General features: G+C 35.1%; 1 protein-coding gene and 2 non-coding genes across 3 annotated transcripts in view; all 3 read right to left on the reverse strand.

Moving 5' to 3' along the window:
* Positions 1–272: 272 nt before the first annotated feature.
* Positions 273–344, reverse strand: Trnaq-uug (transfer RNA glutamine (anticodon UUG)). The gene has a single exon. It is a non-coding gene; the product is annotated as a tRNA-Gln (tRNA).
* A 1,217-nt stretch (positions 345–1,561) lies between these two features.
* On the reverse strand, positions 1,562–1,633 carry Trnaq-uug (transfer RNA glutamine (anticodon UUG)). The gene has a single exon. It is a non-coding gene; the product is annotated as a tRNA-Gln (tRNA).
* A 2,389-nt stretch (positions 1,634–4,022) lies between these two features.
* The window catches only part of LOC110374010 (zinc finger protein Gfi-1), a 56,600-nt gene continuing 33,487 nt past the window's right edge, over positions 4,023–27,135 (reverse strand). The window contains exons 5-6 of the mRNA XM_049852175.2: positions 6,887–7,150; positions 4,023–6,423 (exon numbers count right to left, since the gene is read on the reverse strand). Coding sequence (XP_049708132.1) covers positions 6,329–6,423; positions 6,887–7,150 — 359 coding nt within the window. The 3' untranslated portion in view covers positions 4,023–6,328. The remainder of the gene's footprint in view (positions 6,424–6,886; positions 7,151–27,135) is intronic.

Consider the following 27,135-nt stretch of genomic DNA (forward strand, 5'->3'; position numbering starts at 1 on the left):
GTTAAAATTAAAGGTAGTGCGAATTTTAAAAGTACATGAAACTGCATATAATACTTACCTGTTTATATTAGGTTCACAAGTATAAAAACTTGTAAGTATTAGATCCGACGCAGAACCGACTATGGAAAGATTGACCTGAGATTAGAGAAGTCAATGTGTTATTGCTTAGACAACTTATTTATATTCAAAAAAACAAATCTAAAATTATCCTTTTTTCATTTTAACAATATAATATCAATTCAATAAAAATTATACAAAAATAATTGTTATCAAGGTTCCACCGAGATTTGAACTCGGATCGCTGGATTCAAAGTCCAGAGTGCTAACCATTACACCATGGAACCGGTTGGCAGAGCGCCGAAATAGTGCGTCCCTTTCACTACGGCTATTTGACGCTGACGTCATCGGCTCAAATGCTTTATCTATAATGTTGAGTCATTTTATTATCGACTTTATATGTATAAGCATAATAGATAAATTAATATGAGCGTGTGAATTGAATAGTTGTTATTTGGCGGTGAGGCGGTTGATTACTATTAAAATTATTTAGGCGCAACTTTTTTGGTTTTTATATCTTGTCTGTATTTTAATATTTATTTTAGCTTCTCGTACAGGTAAAAAAGATTTTTACTAATATTGATTTTAAGAAGTTTTTATACAGAAGTACTTTTTTTCGAAATGCAGCTTCCTTATGATGATAATTATTTGATAATCAAATAATTTGCACTACTCATCATAATTTAATTTTCTCCGCTTTAATAACGATTTTATTAAGACGAATAATACAGGATATTATTTTTAAACATGTATTTTTAATATATATTTTTTTATTTGCTTTCTATGGGTTTTTTAAGAAAAAACAAAAATATAGGTATTTCACAATGCCAACATCAAAAAAAACAATAATAACGCAAATCCACCAGGGCCGTACTGGGACGGGCAAATCTTGTCCAATCTCGCGGGGCGCACAATCATCAGGCTGGATCAATTATTCACAATACTGATTGCGTCCGAGACGCATGTGGATACCGCTGAATTATATATGACGCTGACCCACTGGGGGACGGACTTGGGATGAGGGAATTATATTGTGTAGTTTTTTGTTTAACGGTGTGTTCTGTAGTTAATTGCTGTTTAGTGAAAGACCAAAGTTAAGTTTAAGGAACTGGGTACTTATAACATAGTATTAACATTTAAAAAGTAGCATTTAAGTATGCATCTCTAGGAACCTTCTATATTTGCATGTTTTTACAGACAGACAGAGATACTTTCGCATTAGTGATATTTGGAAGGATGGATGGACAAAAAGTGTGTGGATAAAAAGTCTAAGATTATTTTATACGACAAAAATATCTATAACACATGACATTCATGAAGTGAGGATAGATGTTACTTGATTCGTGGAGGTAAAAAGATGACATTTAAAGGAATAAACTGATACTTCAACTTGTTAGGCTAAACTTGAATATAGAATATTGTCTTGAAATGAGCTATCAATATACATATGTATGTAGATACTGGCATCATCAAATACTCTTTCCTACGTATCTAAAAAGTGATCAGGTTCCACCGAGATTTGAACTCGGATCGCTGGATTCAAAGTCCAGAGTGCTAACCATTACACCATGGAACCGCCTGATAAATTTATCAAAACATATAAAGAGATAGAACAAAGAATAGACTTTCCTAGTTCGTTTGCACAGATGTTTTGGGTTGTTAATTGTGCATTCACAGAAGTACATAATGAATTGAATTGAGCAAACAAACCATATTAAGTAAACATGGTATTGTTTCTAAAAACTGAGTAGTAGTACTTGCTTCGCATGCATTTATTGTTCTTAGTCAGTGTAATTGTTTTTAATTTAGGTATTGCCCACTATTTTGTGGAGGTTTCCGCCTAATAGTTTACTTAATTTCTTCTAAGTATCTTTCTCCAGATTTCAATTCCAATTTTACTTTTGTTCAGCTTTGTTCTTCTAACCCTTTGAGTAATTAAGCTGTGGTAACTCACTTCCCACAGCTAGCCACACATCTCTAAAAACTCTCCAATTTCTAATACCCAAATAACCTGCCTAAATCCATCCCTGTGTAACAATGGTCCTCGCTGGCCCCGCAGTGCGTGCTAACAGGCGTTTAGAGTCCGCCGCACTCTAGGGACCCACATCCCGGCTGCTACAAATCTAACTAGGTTTTTTGTCTAACATTATCAAATACGGAATGGAGGTACCTACGGCTTTTGTAGTAGGTATCTTGGTATTGACATTTTTATAAGTATTTTTTGTTTTTTTTTTTTAATATAGTTCAAAAAAGGAAGCAATGCTACATTACACAGAGCTTTCTTTTTATGTACCTATCTGTACTACCACAGGATGGATGCTTGCTTTCAATATCAATTTAAAGGTTGAGAAAAATAGCGTAAAACAATTAATAAAGCAGGAACAAAGGCTTATTCGTTAGATTATATCCCATAAAACGATTATTGGAACCGTGTATAATCCACGAAGTTGTTAAAGCTAAGATTTCAAATGGAATTAGGATTTAAAAAAAAATACTTAAAAACATAGAGGCGAAACTTGTGTCAATCTAAAAATAGCACACAACCTATAAGTTAATAAAACATTAACAATATAAAAACACTCGATATACCCGCCATTAGGTTAATGATCAATCGATCATGGCGTCGCAAACATTGACGGTTATAGACAAACAGACTGTTTGGAATCGGGTGATAGTTAATTGGATTAATTTAGGGTTCCACTGGGGTATTGTGAAAAATTACATCCTAACTAGGACTCCGCTTTGCTATGGTCAGCAAGATCCTTTTAATTTAGTAACGCCGTAGCGTGTTAAAATATCTCCTCAAACCTTTGCAGTCGAACTCTAATCCATAAACATCTAATTAAGTAGTATAGCTTATATTCCAAAAGATAGCTTCCATATAATTACGTGGTCATAATCATAATTAAATTTTTAAATAGTGTCAGATCCTGACTGTAAATATGTTTTTTCAGTCATTGATGAGCAACCAGCGAATCATGTATGTATTACTATTCATTTTGTTTCAAGAATTTTCAGCTTTTTCCTAGTAATTTTAATTCAAACTCACAGTCATACTTTTTCATAGTTTTTGCTACGCCAATTTTTAAAATCATTACCCATTATTAACTTTTAGAAGCTCTAATATGCAGCCCTAAGAAAATATTGTCTATCATAAAATTATTGCTTAATGGTAGCCACGTAAATAATCCTGTAGGTAATAGACACCACTTCTTATTCAAAATACTTCAGTCTTCGTCGATGTAACTTGAGAAGCTTTTCTCCAATATTAAATCCTATTCCCCTGCCTTGAGATAATGGCGAAATAAAATTAAGTTCAGCAACATCTCACGGTGTATTTGCATAATTATTTAGAAAGGCTTTTATTGTAACCTGTTCTGTTTAGATGGTGTCTTGTTTTAGACACTTTTAGATTACTGAGAGAATTGAGAGGCGGGTCAGATAGCACTCGCATCAGGTAGCTTAGAATAATGCGGGAAAGTCCACTTTTGTGGTTGCATTTGATGATAAATTGCCAAAAAAATGTTTGAAGTTTATTACGTAAATGTATAAACGTCAACATTGTTGGTTCTGTGTCTGACTAGCTTCTGCCAGTAGTTTCACCCTAGTGGCATGGGAACAATGGTTCCCAGCAGCCAGATTAAATAACAATCAATTCATGGGCTACCTAGCACGTCTTTTACAAACAGGTCCAGTAAATGGTTCCTGAGATAGCGCTAAGCGCGTCTGAGCTAGTAAAAAACTCTCCAGCTTTATAACTTTAATAAAATGATGTCAAGTAGCTAATCTTCCTTATCAGGGAAACCCAACCAGTAACTACTTGAAACATTGATATTTTCGATTAAGGCGTTCAGTCGATCTCAAACATATTTTAATTGAATAAATAATAGGTAGGTATAGATATTCCCTTTAACCAAGTTTGTAAAGGTAGGATTTTCTTATGTGCTTAAATAAAAAACAAAAAATATACATCATCATATTTATTGAAGTGACAGTTGCTTATAATAATAACTCGTAAATTACGACCTTTAGGATTGCACGTTTTTCTTTGGGATCGTTAACATAACTAGTTTTTAAAGTTTATACAATATTTACATTGACTTTACATTTAATAACATACAATTTTTTAAGAAATTTTGAAGAAAATTTTCAGAAAACATTTTTGAATTTTTATTTACAAATGTTGGAAACAATAGAAATGATTTAACATTTTTTTTCTACATGGTATATTTTGATTCTAATTAATAAAGTAGAATATTATAATGAGGATTAGCTACACATAAAATTATAATTTTTTTTTGGTATATGTATACATTACATATACCAAAAAAAAAAAAAACAATATGACAAAAATATTCCCTTTTCTTTTTTTATGTTATGATGAACGATTTAAAAATCTACAAGTTGTGTGTAAATGGAATGCGACCTTATTTGTGTCTTTTTTTTAATTATTTTAATTCTAACACCTATTTTGTCTTTTAAGCGCACACAAAAATTTAAGGAATGTTATCATTTTAAATAATATTGTTATATCGGTGACTCTAAACGACTATTTTTCTATGTGACTTTGGCATAATGGATTTCACATTATAATATTTATTACTCTTATTTTTTTTATTACTCTTATTTATCAATTATAGACAACAACAACAAAAAAAAAAATAAATGATAAAAACTGAATACAGAATTTACTGGACTATTGTGAAAGCAATTTTTTTTACAATATTATTTAATTGAACAAATAAGAATAATCACGTATTGTAAGGTCTAATATTATTCTGAAATACAGTGAATTACTTCTAAGTGCTTTTACATAAGATTACAGCCATAAAAATAGACAACATTTTTTGTACATTCTTATTACTAATTCTTAAAAATAAATCAGCTAAATATTTTACATAATTCGATTTCATTTTAATATAATTAATTAAAATTATTATGAATATGATATTGATATGCGAGTATTTTTCTACAATAATTCTAATCTAGTGTAATTATGGCGATTTTATATTTATAATATGACACATTATTATTATTTATTTTGGTGAAATAATATTATTTTATTTTTAAATTGTTACAGTTGCCATGGTGGTGTATTTCACTGCCAATTTTTAATTGGATAAATAGATGCTTTTTTGGTGGTTGTAGTTCCTACTTATATTTAATTAATAATTTTGTTACTTTTATTTTTTCTAAACACGGAATGATATCAAAATAATGTAATGTAAATATTTGTAATAAACGTACAGTTTCTAAAAAAATATAACTAAAAACTAAATTGTTCATGTCTTAAAATATATGGAAAAATAAAAGATTTTGGAATGATTCCATCAGTCCATTATTTAAATATATTTTGTGATAGAAAACTTATTATTCTTTGGATGATTCCAGCTCAAATAAATTGTGTTGCGTATTTTTATTGAGTATTTTTTTCTCTAAATAAGATTTAAAATTTAAATTAAACTATCTCGGATCATTTTATTTAATATGTTGGTATTTGTCATTTAATTATTTTGCACAACACTTATTTAATATGTGATATTTTATTGTGTATTTTACTTTGAGATCAAAAAACTCACAATTACAAAGCGTTTAAATTTTAATTACAATATAATTATCTTAACTACATTTTGGATTGCGGTAACATTTTTTTTTAACTTTGTATACAATGTGTATGTCGCCTAACAATGACCTACTAATTTGTTTTTCCCAACTATGACATGTCTCAAAATCATATTTCCATTGCGAGAGCGAGACGCAACTATACAGAGTTCATATCACCATCCCTCTTTCGCAATGGAACTATACTTCAACACACCATAGTAAGGCCTTTCATAGTAAAGCGATGTGGAATGAAAATTATTTGCTGCTCACGAACTTATTTATATGAATATAAATTAATGAAATATGTTTTCAGCTTTTGTTTTGAGTATTATCTTAAAAAACTTAAACCTTTTTCTGTGCAGTGCTGTACATGACCAACTGGTCATGTAGTTATTGATTTCTTTTCAAATATTTTGAATTCCACACTTCCAGAATTTTAAACCGATTCGAAGTTCAAAAACAATTCCAAAATTGAAATCAACTCAACAGCCAATACCAGCCAGTTCCAGGGACCAACTCAAAGTTCAAAAACAATTCCAAAATTGAAATTAACGTAACAGCTTTAAAAAAAATCACCAAGAAGTATCTTTCACTACACATCGCTCTACCATTGCTGGGGAACCTTCAAGCCTTAACGCCAGGAGTGGGGCGCGAAGGCAGTTGAAGTTCAGGAGGGTAGAGGCTGCAGAGGTGGCACTGAAGTGCTCATGTGAGCTCTGAAGTCAGGGTGCTGGCGTAAATCCGGGTGGGGGGGACGGAGATCTGTGGAAGAAAACGCTTATTAGCATGTCATGACAATAATTTACTACGGCGAAAGTTTGTGAGTGTGTTGAAACGAAGGAATGGATTTTGATGAAACTTGTCAGTAATAAATCTGATACTTCAGAATAATATAAAGGCTACTTTTTATGTAGTACTTAATTAACCTTGATACTAGTACTTAGGCTTGAATGGGCCTGTATTGTGTGCCCAATTGGCCTGATCAATACGCTGCCGCTGTATCTGTTACTTTACTTTATCCGAGTGCGGAAAGTAGTTTCCTCAAAGAGCCGCTGGCCACATTAGGTATTGCAGGGCCAAATGGACTAATTGATACGCTAAATCTACTACTTTACTATATCTAAGTACGGTAAGTAGTTACCTCAAGCAGGTTGCTAGGGTATAAAATATCTGATGCCTCTAAGCTTTCTTATTCTAAAAAACTAAAAATAATCTGAATCCTCACCTATCCGATGCTCAGCAACAGCATGCATATCAGTAGGATGCATGCCATGCACATCCGTATGAGGCTGCATATGCGGCTGCGGGGGTCTGATGTCTGCATGCTGAGTCTCCTTATGTCTCCTGAGGTCCACCTTCCTCTGAAATGCCCTGCCACAGAGTTCACAGGCAAAGGGCTTGAAGCCGGTGTGTTTGCGGGAGTGGGTGATCAGGTTGGAGCTCTGGCTGAAGGCTTTGCCGCAGACTTGGCATTTGTGGGGTTTCTCGCCTGTGGACAAAGGAGATGGTGGTTAGAGGATTCTTTCGTTTAACTTATTCAAATCCAACCTATATATTGTTAAATAGTCTTTTGAGACAAATCTAAAGAAATAGGTGTCCACCAAATCGGGAGCTGTTATAAATTATTGTGTGCCATAATGTTGATGCTATTCTGTACGAAAGTATTTCTGTCGGTTTCGTTATCTCTTCAAAACGACTGAACGGTTGAGAGACAGTTAACATGCAGATAAACTGAATACAGAGATAGTTTTAGGTTGAACAGCTGTTTCTAGCTCTTTAGCAACTTTTCGAAGAAATATGTATTCAGAATTAGCGTCTATCGCTTCTAAATCTAAACTAAACCTCTCCCAAACCCCCACATCAGTACCACAGCTAAAAACACATTTTGATCTTGTAATCGTGGAGCATTGGCGATGGTAATCCGCGGCACATTCGCGCTATCGATCCAGTGTGACGCGCGACCCTGCAAATGATAAGGTTGTCGATTCCCAACCTATTGGACAACTACCCTTAAAGGTTTATTGCGAAAAAAAAATGAAGAAGCGAGAGCGAAAGTAATGATGGAGATTGTAGATGAATAGCCATGTACTTAGTTCTACAAGTCTGTTTCTACTTGACGAAAAACTATGTTGGTTAGATCAGATTTAAGTTCTGATCATGTCACGGCTACATTCTAGATTACGGTTGTTAAATTACGAGTATTCTTAATGATTGCTTAAACACTGTACTCCTCATTCGATCTTTCGATTAAGATACATACGAAATTAATTCTGCCTGTCTGCCAAACACAAATATCTAAAGCTTGATAAAGGACATTGGATTTATCCGGGTGCAGGAATTAGTTCTCATGGCACCCGAGTGCAAAACCTAGCAATGTTATAAAAGCAAAAGGCAAGTGAGTTAGATTCTACAAACATAAAACTGTTGAAAAACATACGCGCAACAACCCTAGCGATGCCGTGTTAATAAACCTTTGTGGAATCTGTTCCCAGTTTTCTCTCTGGCCGTATTATATACGATTTATAGAGAGACAGCCCTAGCTACGTCATCCATATACAAAGGTTTGTATGTATACTTGTATACAGGGTAAATGCCCTATTTATAGAGAGCTACCAATATCTTTTGTGGAGTATCGGTAAAATCTGCTGCTGTGTTCGCTTTGCTTTTATCGAATAGTAATAGGGATTGTTTGTTTGGACTTATGTTTTAGAGAGTTAACTATGCTTTATTTTTAAAGGCTTTTAGGCTTGAATTAAATGACTTTAATGAGGCAAAATTCAATATAGTTTTCGAAAAAGACAATGGTGGTCTGGAAACGAGAAAGAAATTCTCTTCGGTCGTGTAGGATTGCAGTCCCATCGGGCTATGAGAGTGAAGGAATAGTGAGTGCACCTGTGTCTGCGCAAATGCTTGTGCACTATAATGGCCTGGCAGCTGGCTGATCTCCTTAAGTGAGAACAGCCGCCTTGGCCGATAATCGGCTAGGAGGACATCATCATCACTATTGGCGATTTTAATTCATTCATAAACTTGTTCAATCTCTGCATTTAACATGAGTTTAACGTCGCAATAGTAACGTGATAAGTAATAAAATCTATGAATTTGTTTTCAAATAATAAATGTTTTTGATATGTTTTTCTTATCTTTGCGGAAAACTGTGTGTTCTTTACCACAAATTAGTAATAATCGCGTAATCTGAGTGGCCTTGAGTATTGTGCTTATAGTTCTGATAATAATGTTAACTGCGGTGCCAATTGAGACGTTTTAGAATTATTTAAGAATAATAAGTTGGTAGAACTGTAAATAGTTGAAATAACATTTTTATAAATATTGATTAACAATTATTAAAATTTTTGGGCCTTATTTTTTACTTCTCCCAAAGTTTATCGTAAACGGAACTTATAAAACGTGTTTCTAAGTCACTTCCCTATAGAGGAACGTAAACTAACCTTAAGACTATTTACAATCAGCCAGACGAAATTCAATCTTAACACCTACAAGTTAAGTTGCAAAATGGCATATCAAAAATCTTCACATATAACCTGTACTCTGATAGGTACATGTGAATGTAATCTGTGCGTAGTCCGTTTCTTATTACGCATTCTTCTCATACGAACCGGACTCCTTTATTTTTATGGCAAATATGTGATTTTTTGAACACACTTTTCTTTTTTTGGTTATTCTTAATTTTAGCGTTCTTTATATTCCTAAGTCACTTCTCCATAAAGGAGTATAAACTAACCTTAAAACTATTTATACTCCAGACTTGCCAGATGAAATTCAACCTTAACCCGTACAACTTAAGTTACATTTTGCCATACCACATACTTTCGTATATAATCTATACAGTGATAGGTACAGTATGGGTAATCTGTGCGCAGTCCGTTCCTTATTACGCATTCTTCTCATACGAACCGGACTCCTTAGCATGGTGTAGTGTATCTTTATGTGTATGGAAAATATGTGATTTTTTCTGGACTTCAGTAGTTTTATGTCACATACCTACACATGTTACATAAAGACATTATTTTAAAAGGAAAAGAAAGTTTTTAAGAAACTATTAAGTGCTAGCAGCATAAGCTAGAATTTCAAACCCTGGAGTTTTTCTACGTTCCTATTTAATTTTGATGTTACCTATATTCACTTAAATATCATGACCGAGATATTTAATTAAATATGATGAATTATATACATATTATATGGAGATGATGAATCAAGTAAATATCGTTTTCAAAATATTTTGAAACGTACGAACAATCTAGATTTAATCGTACATAAGCAATATAAAACCTACATAACACCAGCGTGATTCTTACGAGACAAGAATTTAATATCTTCTTTGTAGTCGCCAGCTTTTGTTTGCAGAAATACCGACTCTAGGTTGTTTAGAACTCTCCATTTATATAGTAAAGAGAAAAAATACTAAGAAGTTTAATTACTATACAGAAAAAAATACTTCTACAAAAACACTATAATAATTACTTCTGAAATTCTACACCACAGATACCTAGACATATGAAAAGTTTAGATATCTATATAGGTACGAATGCGCAGAAAATTCTCAGAAACTACTAAACCCAATTTAATGGGGCCACCTCATTGGCGTATCTGAGTCAACTCGTGGGTGTTCGCATCCTGCGTATAATATGACTTTACACACCACAATATGACTTTAAACATCTAATTGGTACATAGAGTGATTCATATAAGTGGGAGTGCGAATAAATTGGCGAGCATATAACACACACATGTACATACGTACCTAGCATACTCCTACATAATGGTATAACCACGTGACAAAGGCACAACAGGAAAATGAAACCACACCTTCATTACTGGCAAATCACGGCACGCCATTGATACCTAACTCTAGGACCGAAAAAGGGCCAGTCCGTCAATCAAGGGTGCTGTAGGCGACTTCATTAGTGCGACGGAGAGGACCCGCCATCTCTCTCCCACGGCCATGTCGCGACGCCAGAGCAATTTATAACCGTCGTGCCATTGGGCCGTGATTGCGGCGGCTCCACCCCGCGTCGCGTAGCAACGGGAGGGGGGCCCCCACTCCGCCAACACCCCCCACCGACCCTTCCCATCGCAATTTTCCTTTGAATTGGAAATCAGAGTACCCAGGCCACCTCGTTAGTATCTCCATCTTCACGATACTCTACAGATTTTTACTGAAAGATGTTCCCTTTGTGGCGTTCGCAAATTGTGATGTTTTGCGATTCGGCCCCCTTTCGACTACCTATACGCTGCGTGAATAAATTTGTGGGGGCATAAATTGCTGGGCATTAAGTTCGGAGTTCCGCTACTGATTGTGTGATGTAGACGTAATCGATTCGGCGTAGGTATTCGCATTTGAATTGCCACTATATATGTACTATTTGAAATCTGTTCTAAATGCTTAGTTTTTCCAGTTCATTTGTGTCTTGCCATAATATACAACATAGGAGACATTTATAGTAAAAAAAACATATGAAATTTCATTCTATTCCATTCAAAGAGAAACCCACATAAAACAAGAGACAGATTCACTCCAAAGTGCTTGACAACATCATCAAAACTCAGTTGCCTTAAAAGTTTACCCCGAAACATGCCACCAGGGTAAAGTACTACCCGTTACGGGAACTTATTACGAGGCGTCGTAAGATCTTTACAGGGTAAAATCTTCGTCGGGGTAAATGCGTAATTACACAATATGGCGAAGGGTGAGAAAGCCTTAATTGTTTTCGAGGGCATCTCAAGGGGAGGATTTAAGATATAGACTGTGAATTATTGATTGGTGCTGAAGTTTTGATTGATTTGGCTGTTGAAGCCTTGAAGGTCGTTTTTGAAGGTTGAGTGGCAATTCTGCTAAATATGGTTTTTAAGTTTTAGTACTTGGGTCAGAGTAACATGAACCTTTGTTTTTAAAAGTGGACTTATCTTTTGACATGAAAGATTTATATTGCTGCTTACTTATTATTGTTTCATCTTATTATATTTACTCTTGTGCGATATCCCTGATATAAGTACCGAGTTAACCAATCCCTTGAAATTTTCCATCCGTGGACGCTTTATTGTGTGAACCTGTTCATATTCTGGTAAGGTTTTTTATTGAGTATATAAAGGATATTTCTACCTATACCTATGCCATATAATACAAGATAATGTATAAAGACTTTAGGTCGTGTCAAACAACGAATGAAAACTTTGCCTTTGTGCTACAATGCACGCTTTTAACATGAAAAACTACTTACAGAATTCAGTGTCGATCGTAAAAAAACTTTCATTTAACCTGTTTACAGTACATTTGTTTCAGTATAACCGAGGTTATGGATGATAAACTAGTAAAAAGTAAAGTGTTACGATCCAACATGATGTTCAGAGATTTTTACGAACGTCGTTAAGTATTTTTTTGTTAGAGAGGTTCTCTGTTTTGACCTTTGCTTTCAATGTTGAGTGCGAGATTAGGAGGTGTGGGAAATTGAGCTTTAAGTTAATGGCTATAATGCTTGTTTTATTATTCACAAATTATAGAAAACTACTGTTATACAGTTCAACACGGTTTCACCTACAGCCCGAAAAACGACTTCCTGCAACCGTATTAAAATTGTGTATTCCTTTTTTAGACTACAGACCACCGGTGTACTAAATGACATTTAGATCGGTTTCGGTAGGTTTGGCGTGAGAACGGGACAAACAGAAGGACACCGCATTTCTAATTCAGTAAAGTTTTTGTTTGGATTAGTTTATTCTCCGAACTGACAATTTAAATACGAAAATATTATAGCGTGTTTTTCTACACAAAGGTTTGCACCCCACAATGTTCAAACCACACAAAAATCCTGGCCACAATTAAACAAAAAAAAAACTTCGGCAAAACTTAACCCCCATACGCCGCGTTCCTTTCAAATCACGTTCAGCGTGATCAATAAAAATAAAATACATAAATAATTGAACACTAAAAACGTATGAGCTTGCAATAGACGCGTTAAGTATTAAGTTCCCAGGTTGTGATTGAACGCAACCCGGGTAGCGATAACCGTAAATCCCGGGTATACGGATCTTGAACCGGGGTACAGGGCTGTATCTGGGTGTTCTAAAAAATGGAGCAGTGTATAGTTTTTAAGTGTTTTTTACAATACAAAATGCCTTTTTTAAACTTACAGTCACTGCCCATCTCAAAATTTAAATAAAACTTTCATGTGAAGAAAAGTGCCTACTTAAATGAGAACTTTCAAAAACAAATGTTCTGCTGATACCTACTGCATCGTAATTAAGTTATAAAGTAGACATATACATATAAATATCGTTCTTCTCCACTCATAAGCCACGTGCCATTAAAAATCGTTCCTCCATCCTCTCCCCATCCCAAATAAAATCGATAAAACAAAACCAGATCTGAGAAAATCACAAAGCCATAATCGTATAACGAGATTTAGCACTAAAACAGGACAAGGCAATTAAAATGATTGCAATCCGTCCCTGGCAAGGCTCATCTGCACAGTATCTGGCAGGATTTTTATGGGGACGTACTTCAGATGGTCGTGAATTAAATATACGATGGTACAAACTTAAAGTGCTTCCTTCAGTGAGATTTTACGAAATATTGCGCTTGGTGCGAGCTGGTGTTTTTGAGTGTTGGATTTTTGGGGTATGGTTAAAAACATTTTTTGCAAACACTGCTTTGGTAGACCTACAACATATTTTTTTACAGTTTGTTTAGCTACTTAAATGGCAAATTTCTAAGTAGACGAAAGACACATTTTGTACAGGCTATTTACAAAATAATATTACAGTTAGGTAAGCATTTTATTTTTTGTAAAAATCTTGAAAATCTATATAAAAGATCCATATATCAATAATTAAAAGGATTAAGAAAACTTTTTACAATAATACAAGTTTAATTATTTAAATGTATTCGCTTTGCTGATCAAATACGACAAGTACAAATTGAAAACACAATCACCATGGCTCAACCATCCATCTTCCGAGCCTTTTCCCAATCATGTTGGGGTCGGCTTCCAGTCTAACCGGATTCAGCTGAGTACCAGTGCTTTACAAGAAGCGACTGCCTATCTGACCTCCTCAACCCAGTAACCCGGGCAACCCGATACCCCTTGGTTAGACTGGTGTCAGACTTACTGGCTTCTGACTACCCGTAACGACTGCCAAGGATGTTCAATGACAACCGGGACCTACAGTTTAACGTGCCATCCGAAACACAGCCAATGGTTCTAAGATATACTTACAAAGTACATACAAACTTAGAAAAGTTGCATTGGTACTTGCCTGACCTGGGATCGAACCCGCGCCCTCATACTTGAGGTTGGTCCTTTACCCACTATGCCACCACGACTTGGTTAACCATGGCTCAACCAAAGCCTATAATAATATCTCTAAGCGACTACTAGTCCTACCTTAATAATTCAACGACTTATAAAAAACTGAGCAAATTGGGGGGCGGGAGAGCTCGTGGATTCACCTTGCATTTACATTCTCATTGATTATTCACCGCGTCTTCCTACGAAGACACGCCAGGACACTGTGTCGATGTACTAATAAATTATAGTGAACTCCGTGTTCGGTATTGACGTAGCTGGAAAAGGTTAGCTGCAGAACAATTAGAAGATTTGGTCAATTGACGCGGTCAAGGAGGCAGATTGGTTAAGCTTTGTGAATGAAAAAGAAATGATGAGAAAGTTAGTGGCAATATTAGAGTTGGTAAAACAGAAACGTATGGTTGACATAAAGGCGATGATGGTGAAAGTAACTATCCGATTGAAGTAATAGCAAACTACCTTTCGACCGTACATTTATAAACGGAAGAGCCAAAAATACACATTCGGAATGGTAAAATCAAAACTAAATATCAAGAGCAATCTCACAAGGTACAGGAAACACAAACTGACCAAGACCGAACACAGAGACTAAACTGGAAAACACAGTGACGTCGTTTTGCGTTAACCGTGGAGCGCAAACTGCACTTACTGAAACCAGGTGCAGGATTAAAAGTACAGGCTTTAAGGAAACTAGCCGGGACCGAGTGTTTACTGACGTGGCGATAAATTCAGCCTTTATGTATGTGAGTCGCAGGCTGGTAAGAGGGAAAGCTGAAACATTGTTATAGACCATGGAGTAGGTATGTTTCTGTCATGATAGAAGAGAAAGATGTGAAGAAAGAACTGGTAGACACCACATATGAGATTGCAAGCAGAGCAGCATATGAGAAAGAATGAAGAAATAAATAATTGAGCATCGATTTTGGGCAAGGTCTTTAACGAATAAGACGGTCAATCCCGTAGGTAGACATAAAAATGTGTTCCCTACACTACATGTCTCAGACAGTAAGCTTAATGTTACTGACAACCCAGAAAATTTAGACAGCCCAAAATTCGTTTTCATCGCAACACAGACAGATTTACAAATGAGGTCCAAACTCATATCACGAACGCTGCAACAATCACAAAACAACGTGACTTCAAAAAATACGCTCAAACATTCTGCTTCTCTGATAGAAGGCGTACTATACGTTCCTATGTACGTGCATAGAGCGTTATATCTCAACAAATCCACACGGGTTGAGACGGCGGCGTGATTACCGAGGTCGGTACTGAAGTGAGGATTTTCTCCCGGAGAATCCCGTTTTACGACCGTACCACCCTACACCCTGTGAGGAGGGATGACCGTATACGTATATGCTAGACATTTTAACGGACAAAATTGATGGAGATAATGTTTTTATCGGCCTTTATATTGTTAAAGATGGATGTGGTTTCAGATTTTCTGGTGTTTTTTGTGTTGGAAGAATATTTTAGTGTACATAATTTTAAGACTTCATCTTAATAGTAAATGACAGTTCTTGCGCTACAGAGACGAAACATAATATAAAGCATTGGTTAAATTCGATTATCCTAACACAGTTAAGATTTGACAACTGTTCTTCAACAAACACAAGAGCCAATCTACTAAAATTTGCCTACCCACTCAGAAAATCCATCCCCGTACCAATCTTCAGAATTTTGATTGAGCAAACAAACCTCTAGCCTGCGAAAACATTGTAACAACGATTCAATCTCACTTCGTTCTATAACAACACTAGATTCTTCGTTCTAATGGAAAATACGGCACAATCTTGCCTCAAGATCTTCGCAAACAGCGGCCATCTTCGTTCGAAAAACAAAACTAAATTCTCAACGGTTTTCGTTAAGGAAAACTGCTTTGTAATTGTGGGATAATAAATTGAGAGATGAAAAAATGTTGTTCTGATGCCGCCGAGGGAGATGAAAAAATCAAGTTGTCTGTGGTAAAATGGTTTGTATTGTGCAAGTTTTGGTCGATGAAAATCAGAAGCGAAAAATATGACTGTGTTAACAATTTTTGTCCAACGAGTTGAAACACTGTGCAAAGACTATTTTCATTTTTTCGACGTTATCAATTCAAGAATTTAGACTATATGTTCTAAGATTTATGTTAAAGAAACTTTACTAAACTTGACAACAATTTAAAGCACAACAACACAAAACATTAAACCTCCTTGTATCCAAACGGAACTTTAAGTTGGGTCACATAACGGCTCTAAGCTTTTCACGGTACCCGACATTTACGATTTGCCTCTAACTCGAAATATATGTGTTGTGTAAATGCCACTTACACGAAGGATTTATTGTAGTGGCTACCCAGGCTCTTTGCCTATATAAGCAAGTTTTTTACGTTGAAAACGTGGCCAGTTTTTATATGCAATATTTTTAAAACATCATCCGAAAGTTCGCGGTTATTTTTGGTTAAAAGGTAGTAAAGGTAGGGTGTTGGTTTTCCTCGTTCGAATTTAGTGTTAATATTTAAGCTTATTAGTAACGTCATTCTGATTAAAATGTGGTTTCCTGTTACAATTCCCCGTAAAAAAACTGCATAAAAACTACGCCTTTGTCAAGTACAACCTTATCTAAAACTCTCGAACGTTCTAAAGTCTAACTCGAGAACAAAACCCTACAACTGCCGAGCATCACCGATCCAATTTTCCAAAGACAAATGGGCCGTTTTAATCACCACCCATAAAATGAGATCCGTCGTAATTGACATGCCACGGTGAAAATCATCGTGACCCCTTAGAAAAACTCATAAGGTCTACCGTTGACAGTTGACAAATTCGTTAATTCCACCCCTCGACCCTCCGAGGGGTACACATGGGAAAATATAGAATTTTTTCGCCAAGAAAATTGTACGTTTGTGAAAACCTGTGCTGGCGTGCAGGTGATTTTTATGTTAGTTGAGTTTTAGAAAATCTGAGTTTTGAAACTGTTTTGGAGATAGAATAGGACCGTTTAACAATATCTATGATATAACGTGATGAATTTTCCTATGATCAAGTGTCGTCACAATTAAATTCATTTTTCTTCATCATATGTACCTGTATATAAATAGAATTGTATAATATAGAAAGTAGAAGGCCAGTAAACAAAAGCCCAAGGCCTCATAAGTAAACAGATCACTACTCTTCCACAATGTCGGTCAGTCGGCACGGAATGCGGCAGATTGCCGTCCAGCCGGATTGCCGGAATCGGCCGGAATGCGACTGTCACTACGTTTATTGCTCCGTGTTAGACTAAGGAATGTTGGATTTTTAGGGGACACCCCTAAAGATTGGCGGTTTGCCTGTTCACGTTTATGGAGAATAGTTCTTTTGTTCTGTATTGGATTACGAGGAATTGTTCAGAGTCATTTCCCTTGTGGTCTCGTCTACTTATTAGGAAATAGGAAGCTCGTATATCAAAGTTGACGTAATGATAAGGAGACGGGGAAATTTTTCGCAGAATTATTGACACAATATAGAGGATTGAAAAGTATTTTAAATCTAACAAGACTAGATAGGGTTACCTAGGCTAGGTAGGAGTTTTTTCAAGTAGTTTCAACTTCGTGTTAATTTTACGGCAAATAAAAGTGCCAGGACAATGTTCATTGAATCATCATGTTAAATGATGATTCAATGAACAATGTCTTGGAAGATTTTTTATGAATAAGAATCTCTACAAAAAGCGACTCCAATCTTTTCATAGTTCCTCCGAAGTACTGAGGAGCAGGACCTTCAAGAATGCGAGAGTCACCACGCTTATTGCTCGGTGACAATTGATGTTTGTAGTTTTGGGACCCGGGGCACCCAGCTTTTGTTTTCGGGGCCATTTTCAATCTGAACTCTCTCGAATGCTCTCGAAGTTTCTATATACGGGTTTATTTGTAAAAAGAGTTTTGTAGAAAAATCGTGTGGCATTATTTTATACATATTTTTTTCTTTTTTTATGATTTATTTTAATAAATGAGTCCCCGCGGTGTATTGGTTGTTTAATCTCAATGTGTATTATTTACGGTTTTATTGTAAAAATAAATGCAAAAAAATTAAGCAAAAATCAAGCCCAAAATTATACCTGATCGTTTATCAATGTAATTTTATTCTTTTTTAAACATTGTAAAACAAAATAAATACCAGTAGGTTTACACAAACAGGTCCGACTGAACAATAAATATTTATTTAATAAGTGGCTGACATAATGTGAAGAGGGTTTCAAGTGATTTTGGAGTACATTCGAATTAAGTGGCTCGTGTCGACGTCGACGTCGCATTTTAGGGTTAAAAATGTACTGGAACTACATAGAAGTAGTTATGCAAAAAGTTAAGTTTTTAGTTTTAAGGAATTGAAAAATTGGTTTGCATAATTTCAGAATTGATGTGAAATACAGTAAATAAGGTTTAGGTATTCAATGCGTTTATTCAGTGTGCTGAAAAACAGCACTTTTTGAATGTCAGATTTATATGAAACAGCCCCCAAAAACGATGACCTTTACCACTTCCTATGTGTTATTTCTGGTACTTAAATATATTACTATTTTCAATTCATGACCCTATATGCAATAGGGAAAATGGCGACTGTGTAATTGAATGAAGTTTAAAAGCTGAAAATTCCTAATGTGGAAACAATATTTTCTGATAGGCATCTTATACTTTATTATCAGCATCAAATATTGATCCCTATTAATATTCGTCACCATAAAACACCAATGACATTCATCCCCATAATCCTTGCGTTCAAATCCAATACAAGAAGATATGACAATAATAAATTGGTACTCCCACTTAATAGACAATAGCAAGGGTTGGGCTTCTAGTAGATTATCTCGTAATAACCGACAGCGGTAAGTAGGCACGATATTGTGTTGTTGATTGAAACTGTATGTGGCTGTTGTTATGTCACTGACAGCGTTAACGTCAGTTTTCTTGAAACAACTGTCAGTTGAGACTTTTTACGTTCCATTTCCAAAGTTGTATTAAGAAGAACGGCCTACAACGCAAAATGTTGTAAGGTTACTCTGAAGCGAAGTTAGTTAAAGATTTTCAAAAGCTTTTACAATAAAAAAGTGTGGTCAAGAATATTGCGTGATTTTTTAATTTTGAAATATTTGCAGAAATTATAGCATAGAAAAGAAGGTATTTTTTGTTACTTCTGCAGTTGAAAATGTAACCATCATCAAGATAGTCAAGATTTCAAAATAAATGGCTCTATTTAAAATTAACACGTATTTTTTTTTATTAATCTAATGTTATTTACAACAAAAATAGGACTTTCTACTTGTCTATAGTCACACCTATCGCATACAAAGGGTTAATAGTCTATTCCAAATATAAATCAAACATGACAGCTATTAGGGTCGTGGCGAGTGGCTTTGCATAATTTCTATACTGACACCCGATGCCATGTGCGAGTCTAGTCGTTAGAGCAGATTATAAGTGTAATAACTTTTGTATTATACTTATGATACGAAATGGTTTAAAATTTATAGATTATTACAAGTATTTGAAATTTGTTCTTATTAGTGTTTTTTTTCGTGAAATAGATCTGTGTTTTCTTCACTTCTGTAGGTACCTAAGTAAAATGTAATCTTATTTAGAGCTTTTTTCAATAAATGTATGTCTAGGTACCAATGATTTCAACATTATTATTGAAAGTGAGTTTCCAAAAAGGACCAACGAAAAATCTTACGTTTTTTTATAAAATCAACAATCATTCTGACCCAATATGATTTCATGTTATTTCAACAAATGCACCACATTTGTCACTATTATTTTTACGCTCGAATTGCACCCGTTCTGCACAAAAGCCATAACAGTCCAAATTCGTAGAACATACCATTGCAATCCCAACCTTAGCTTCATAGTTCTAAGGTTTAAAATCACTTGCAGTCTATTGTTTTCTTGGCAAGCGCCGGTTTGCTAAAACACTTGGACAACTGGCGCCATTGTCGCACCGTCAAATCAAAACACTCGGAAAGCGCGCGAAGCGGAGCACTGGCCAATCAAAATAGAGGTAATTTGATTTTATACGCGGGCTGTTTTGAAATTGGAATGGAACGTGTGTTTAATTTTTGGTTTAAATATTTTTGTTTATTTTTAATGGAGGCGTGGCGTTTTGTGAGCTGGTAATTTAATAAAGATACAAAAATTAAATTATTTAATTTGCATTTTGAAAATAACTTCGTCGTTTTGATATTTTTTATTGTCATTAAACAATAAATATTTGAAATATTTTTGGTATCAAATTCTTTATTTTAGCCTTATTTTGTGCATATTTTGTTAGTAATACATAATACTTAAGATCGGCTCAGCAGTAAAATAACTAGCGATCATAAAAATTAAATAGATAATATATAATAGACATACAATCACTAACCAATTGAACTATTCAACTAAACACATTTTAAATCCTTCAATTACATTCAAACTCAATCCTAATCTGAAAATAAGCAAAAATTGCGATCGAAAAAAAAAACGCATAAAAAACGCCGACGCCACGCGGCCGCCACGCTTCGCGCCACACCCCAGTAATGAGAATGAGTCCCAATCAGTGAATAGCATCAATTATTATGAGTATCAACGTTCGTCGGACTTTGTGAATGCAGTTTTTTAATTTAACTGTGACATAATTATGATAGGTTACACCTATATATGTGTTTTTAAGGCATAAATACTAGAAAAAAGTATAAATAGCTTCTATCTAATGTTGAGCTAAAATACTAGAAAAAAGATATAAAAAGCTTACAATGTTGACGATATCTTAATATAGTTATTAAATAATTGATGTAGTTTCAGCTCCATAAATGTAAAACAGTACCTACCTATAATTTTCTAAATTGTATATTTGTCCGTAGGTACTCAAAAAATCGTTTTTCTCTTAAAAACTTTATATGAGTCACCCCTAAACAAGAAGCTCATTTCTAAATACATTTTTAGTTTGAATAATAATAATACCCGATATATACTCCCAATATAGCAATCATGTGCGTTTTTCCAAAATCCAGACCTGTACCTACTTTTGTTTGAAATGTTTGATAAGGTAGATCATTTAATAACGGTAGCATTTGTTTTCAGGGATGGTGTTACTGCAAAAAGCATGGAAGAGCTCTACAATTGTAGACAGTAAATCCTCCTTTTGAGAAACCGGTAAAAAAATATGCTTTAATAAAGGAATTTACTTAAGGATTCCAATTGCATTTAAATATTTTAATTCGCAAAATTTTCCTTTATAAGAAATCCGTGTTCTGTTCCTAAGAGGCATTAAGCCTCGTCCTTTTGCGTGCAGAAGGACCAAAAATTGTGCTGCGGGTTGTTCGAAAGAGATACCGCGGCCCTGGTACATAAAAGGCCTATGACGGAACACGACGGTTTTTAGTCAGTAAGAGTCTGACACTCCCTCACCGCTGCTAACCCACAGCGGGAGGGGTAATTTGATGATTTTTGCCGTCGTTAAAAAAAAAGGACCAAAAATTGACCTTGCCTCAGATTAATACTTCCTCAATCGTCGTGTTACCAACATGTGCGCGTTATTTTACTGTGTTAGCAACAATTATACTAATCACCATGTTTGTTAATAAGTTGTAATGGATTTACGCCAGGAAGTATGGTGCGGGCGATAACGGCTACTTTTTATACCGACCAACGTAATAACAATGAATACTTATTAGCCTCTCTGGTTTCAAATAATGAGTCAGTTTTTTTACTTTGTGGCTTTTTGAAAACTGTGATAGATGTATGATTTTATATCTACTATCGTGTCGGGAATTTCCTTCTAGGATGTCAAAGGTCAATTTTAGTATTTTTTCCAATAGGTTTAGCCACTTGTTCATTGAAAAAATTCTACTGCAAGAGAACGGTCCCTCGCTTTGAGTAAAATGAACCAAAAGGTAGATACTTTTATGTCAAAATTATTCAAAAGCACTGACCAGCGTACACCAACTCAACCCTACAAATTAGAATAAAGAACTAATCATTAATATGGCCGAAATCAGCCGACGAAATCTGTCGTTCCATCGGGAGTACTTCGGGGGCGCTCGGGTCGTTTCGAGCGCAGCGGGGGCGCGGAACCTAATCGCGATAATGTGTTTATTGAATTACCAGAGCGGCGCGTGCGTCGACACGCGTCGACTCCTGCACATGCTAGAACAGTTAAGTGGATCCTCGTTATGAGTGATAGATTGAAGGTGCGGTTTGATTTGCCTTTTTTGAGCTTAGGGCAGTTGTTTGAGCCGGTAATGGATTAGAAAATGTTTGTTCTGATTCGTTTTTTGGTTTGGAACTGTAATGTAGATTGGTGGGAATCGTTTGGGTTAATTCTGTTGAAATTACCCTGAGTAAAACCATTAAAATACTGATTTTGAAAGCTAATATATGGGTATCGCATTTCAATGGAATAGTGACAAGGAAACAGAAAGCGAAGGACCATATTTGGAATGCTACCAAAAATCAAAATTCCTCTAATAAACTTTTTCCTAAAAATGCTCTATTCAAAAAGGAAACAGCAGGAAGGAAAGAGCATTAAAGTATTGCATATACTGCTTTATCAACTAAACGTAGAAACGTCAACGATTTTTAGAAGCAACTTCATCCACTAGCAAGGACCAAAACAAAAGAAAATAAAACTACAACGATACTGAGTGAAAACAATGCAGGTGTCGGATTACTGGCTACGAAACGTGGGGCAAAAGAGGGCTGAGGACATTAATTTAATTATCCTCCTCTCTTGGGAGCGTCTAATATTATATGGGAGTGAGACCTCCCGGCATACAAATTCAACTGTCATTTTTTCGCGTGAGAAAAAAATCTCGCGAAACTGATTTTTTTCTGTTGGCATCCCCTGTGAGATCAAGTGGCGTGTGGAAAAAATATACAATACAAATCTGGAGCCGAGGTGTTAGGTTTGGGATTTTACGTCAGGATCAAACGTTGGAATATGATGTTTAGGGATCTGAATCCATCTCAATATCAGCAGCCAGATCTCTGAAGGTAAGATAAATCTGGTAGACGAAAAACTTATTTTGAGTTTGTTGTACGATGGTTTTATGTGTATGTAGGTAGGTACATAGATTTGGGTACTGACAAGTTATATTGTTAAAAGTTGGAGTAAAGAGGAGTGTTTTGAGAAAATGCGTTAGTTAATAATGAACTTACTAATTTTCACCTATAATAAAGACCCAAACCCGATTCAACAAAGATATCCAATAAAACTAATTAATATTACAGCCGCATAAACCACTCAGCTCCTCACACAGCATTTAATAAAACGTTTTAAGGTATTAAAAGAAAACGCCACTAAAATCGAAGCATTCTAAGATCCCTGATCCTTAATTAAACCCGGAGCACGTAGCACTCCTTGATTCAGACCCCCGGGCAGCGACACCTCCTCCCCTCCTCCTCACCCCCCCCTTCCTTATGGACCGCTTAGATTTCCTCCCCCCAAGTTGTGTGGATGGAATACTTGAAGTCCTGAATCTTGTACGAAGAATTGGTTTCGAGAGATTGGACATTTAGTTTTATATCTGTTAGTTTTTGTTTCGTTGGTCGAGTTTTTTTGGGGTGATAAAATTTTGCGATTTGTGAGAATTAAATTGAAGATTATTTCAGTGTTTCAAAATATACAGCCGGGACTAGATGAAAATACGGATGTGAAGTTACTATATTGTGGTAATGTAATGAAATCTCGGGTGTACGAGTATCTGTTGGTTACAGTTATAACTTGAAGTTACACATGTCAAAAATATTTCTAGAAATCAGATGATAGAATTGTATTTTCAAGTTAAATAGAAAGTTACTGTTTCATGTATTACTATGTGAAGGTTTACAAAAGAAAGATTTCGAGTGGAAATTGTGTACTATCTAAAGAGTACGTTTAAAAATATTTTAAATTAGAATAAAGATAGAATCCAGAGCGTCAATACTAGATCAACATTCATTAAATTCATCTCGAAATTCTTTATCAATTACAAGGATTATACCCAATACCAAGAAAAATCATGGGAGTTTTTCTAACATTTGCATTTTATAACAATTTCAACTTTGAATGGCTCCTTACGAATTCAATTACAAGAAAGCAAGCCTCTTTGGAGTGCGAAGATGTCTTTCTGCTATTTTTGTGTGTAAAAAGGCTTTAAAAAGTAATCAGAGGGGCTGTGAAGAGAAAGTTAAGAACATTTGGCTCGACTAAGACAATTATTAAGAGTTTTATGGTTTCTCATTTTGTTCTTTGAAATCTTTTTTTGAGAATCTTTCCTGTTTTAACTGCTTTCTTTTAAATGTAAGTCGAGCAGCTCGGCAATTAGTTTTTAATTTGTATGTAAATCAACTAGATGTATATTACCTGCTTGATCTCTAAGATCGTGATGAGAAAATAATAATATAATGCAGCAAAGAGTTTTATTACTTTTCATATTTACTAGACTTGACGCATTCATTAAAGAGCTGGCCATTAAAAAATATCCAACGTTCAGTTTCCAGCTTTACATTTTAATTGCATTTTAAATGCTACCTCAAACCAAACTAATTTCCCAAATGCTTTTTAAATTCTTCACCGCAAACCGAGGCTAGGGAAGTAATGCTGGATAAAAAGAAAACAAAAACAAACAAAAGAGGCCGGAATACAGCCACTGCGTAATTATTTGGAAAGCTAATGTGCCACTTGTTTATTCGCCGACTAATTAAGAGAAGGAAGAGTTTTTAAAAAATGCTTCAACTCAGGCCTTCGAGTAGATAAAGCATTCATGAGTTGGAGTGAGAGATGTCTGAGTAATCGTGTTACATGCTTCCTCTTTTTTAATTTTTATTTCTTTAATCTCTGTAAATGGGGGGTCAATTATCTGACGAGAAAAGTTTTGATAACTGTTCAAAAAAACGAGGGGTGTTACAGGGGACTATAATTGGCTCTTTTATGTTTTTGCAATATTATTATCATTATATTATTGAATAACATAACTATAACAGTTGTACAGGAATCCCGAATACAAGGACGATAGTTAGACACAATGAATAATTTAACTTCCCAATTAATAGCCCAAACTCGAAACTAGCAACTCCAAATTGGAGCTAACTGCAGGTAGAACCAAACTTCTGGGCCCAATTACACTCAAATTCTGTTCTTGAGGTGACAAATCGCAAAGCGGTCCTCGACGTTGACTAATCACCCGTTTAATTTAGCTGGCGTAATTATAAATAAAATTTCAACGATAAATTTTACTAGGGTACATTAATCAAGAAGTTGGGACACTGATTAAAATACCGTTCGTCCAACTATTTGCTAAGTTGATATCGTTAATAATTTACTTGTTGAGGGTAGGTTTAGGGTGAGAGCAGGTGTGATGCGTGGTTTAATTTATTTGGAGCTGAGACTCTGAGAGCATTTTGGTGAATAGACGGATTGTAGTGTTGTAAACGGCACGTGGAATTTTTGGTAGGTACTACTGGAATTTCGGGGTTGGGAACGTTCGGATTTTTTGTCGAGTCAATGTATGTGGTGAAAGATAATAAAAAGGGTTTGCTTGTAGTTTCTTATTGTACAGGATTTCGTTTTTAATATACTTGGATTTTTTTTTGTAAATGATGTTTTTGTTTGCAATACAGGTCTATGATCTCACGATAAATACTCTTGGATGAGTGGTTTATTTTAAGGATTTTATTATAAAAATGAAATAAACGCTAGACATATTTTGCAGAAGGCGAATGGATATTTCAGAAAATAAAGTAATTTATCTTAAACTGGAAACATTAAACAACTTTGAAAATGCAGACAAAATCCAAACGAATTTAAAACTAGAAAATTTCAGATGAAAATTTATTCATCACTATCTGCAGACCACCCTATTGCAGAAACATGTGCCCAATAACTAACCCAACCCTTCTATTACATCCCTTTCACTCTTATTGTAAACTGAATAGCTGGTTCCCCCTCGCACCCACTGTCAAAGCAATGAAAACGGTGAATCTATGCGTCTGAATCAGAGAAGATCGCACCCCCACCCTTGTCTTAAATGAACTGGGGAGAATAGTAGGTACTTGGTGAACGAACGTCTTTTTAACTATAAGGGATGTTTTTCGCTGTAGTATGTATGTGATGTTATGTGGAACTATATTTTATACGTGACTTCGACAGTATGAACCTTAAGTTCATATAGCAGTAATAGAAAGAATTGTAGGTGTTGATATAAGATATAAGTAAGCTACTTGTAATTTGTAACTTTTTTAAGAACTTAAAAAGATAAATACATAGTTCAAAGGTAGAGCTTCCATAGTAGGTACTGAATACAAGGATTTTGACAAATAACATGAGTGTCTGAATGAGAAGCTCAAGTCACTATTTTCCAGTAAGTTGTAAACAGAGCCAACGATACTAGATTAAATAGCATGAATTACTCTGCGTTGAGTGAACCCCGCTGTTAGACAAATTGCTTTATAATAGATCAGCTTTTGTGTTAGACAATGAGGGCAAAGTGATCATCCGAACCGATAACTGTACATGTATGTAGTTATTGATGTTATTTATTATATTACACCTTACAATTCCCTATTTTAGAATCCAAAATTAGGCAGTCTTCATAGCTATCAACGCCATTGTCATTCAAAAGTTGCAAGTCATTCCCAAACGTCTTAAAACCATCTACGTACAAACTTAAACCGAAAATTACGAGACAATAATTCACCACGACACTTCCCGAGTCCATTTACTTATCCGACATAATTCAGGGAGTTATGCTGTCAAAACATCTTAACCAACCCTCCACATAATTAATGTAAGACGAGTTTCTGTTGTTTTATAATAATCGCGTAATGTCGTGGTTACATTATGAAGCGATTGGGTTACAGATACATAGGGACGGGAAGGATGGGGCGCCGATCCAAGGTTTGTTTTTTAAGTGTGAATCATCCGAGTGGAAAGAGTTATGAATTTGAATAAGGATTACATTGAGCTGAGTAGTTATGAGACTAATCTAATGTTGTCTAAGTTACGTTAGTTGATTTTTTATGTATAACTAAGTGGTAATTTTTTCTTTCAAGCGACTCATTCCGTCATTGTAAATTGAATTCAAATGTAAAGCGGCTTGTGATGTCCTCTTTTGACCAGTGATACTTAGTTTTAGATCTATCAAATTGTTCGTTAACTTTCCCGCCCGTAACAAAACC

This window comes from Helicoverpa armigera, chromosome 6, assembly GCF_030705265.1.
Source record: "Helicoverpa armigera isolate CAAS_96S chromosome 6, ASM3070526v1, whole genome shotgun sequence".
Taxonomy (NCBI): domain Eukaryota; kingdom Metazoa; phylum Arthropoda; class Insecta; order Lepidoptera; family Noctuidae; genus Helicoverpa; species Helicoverpa armigera.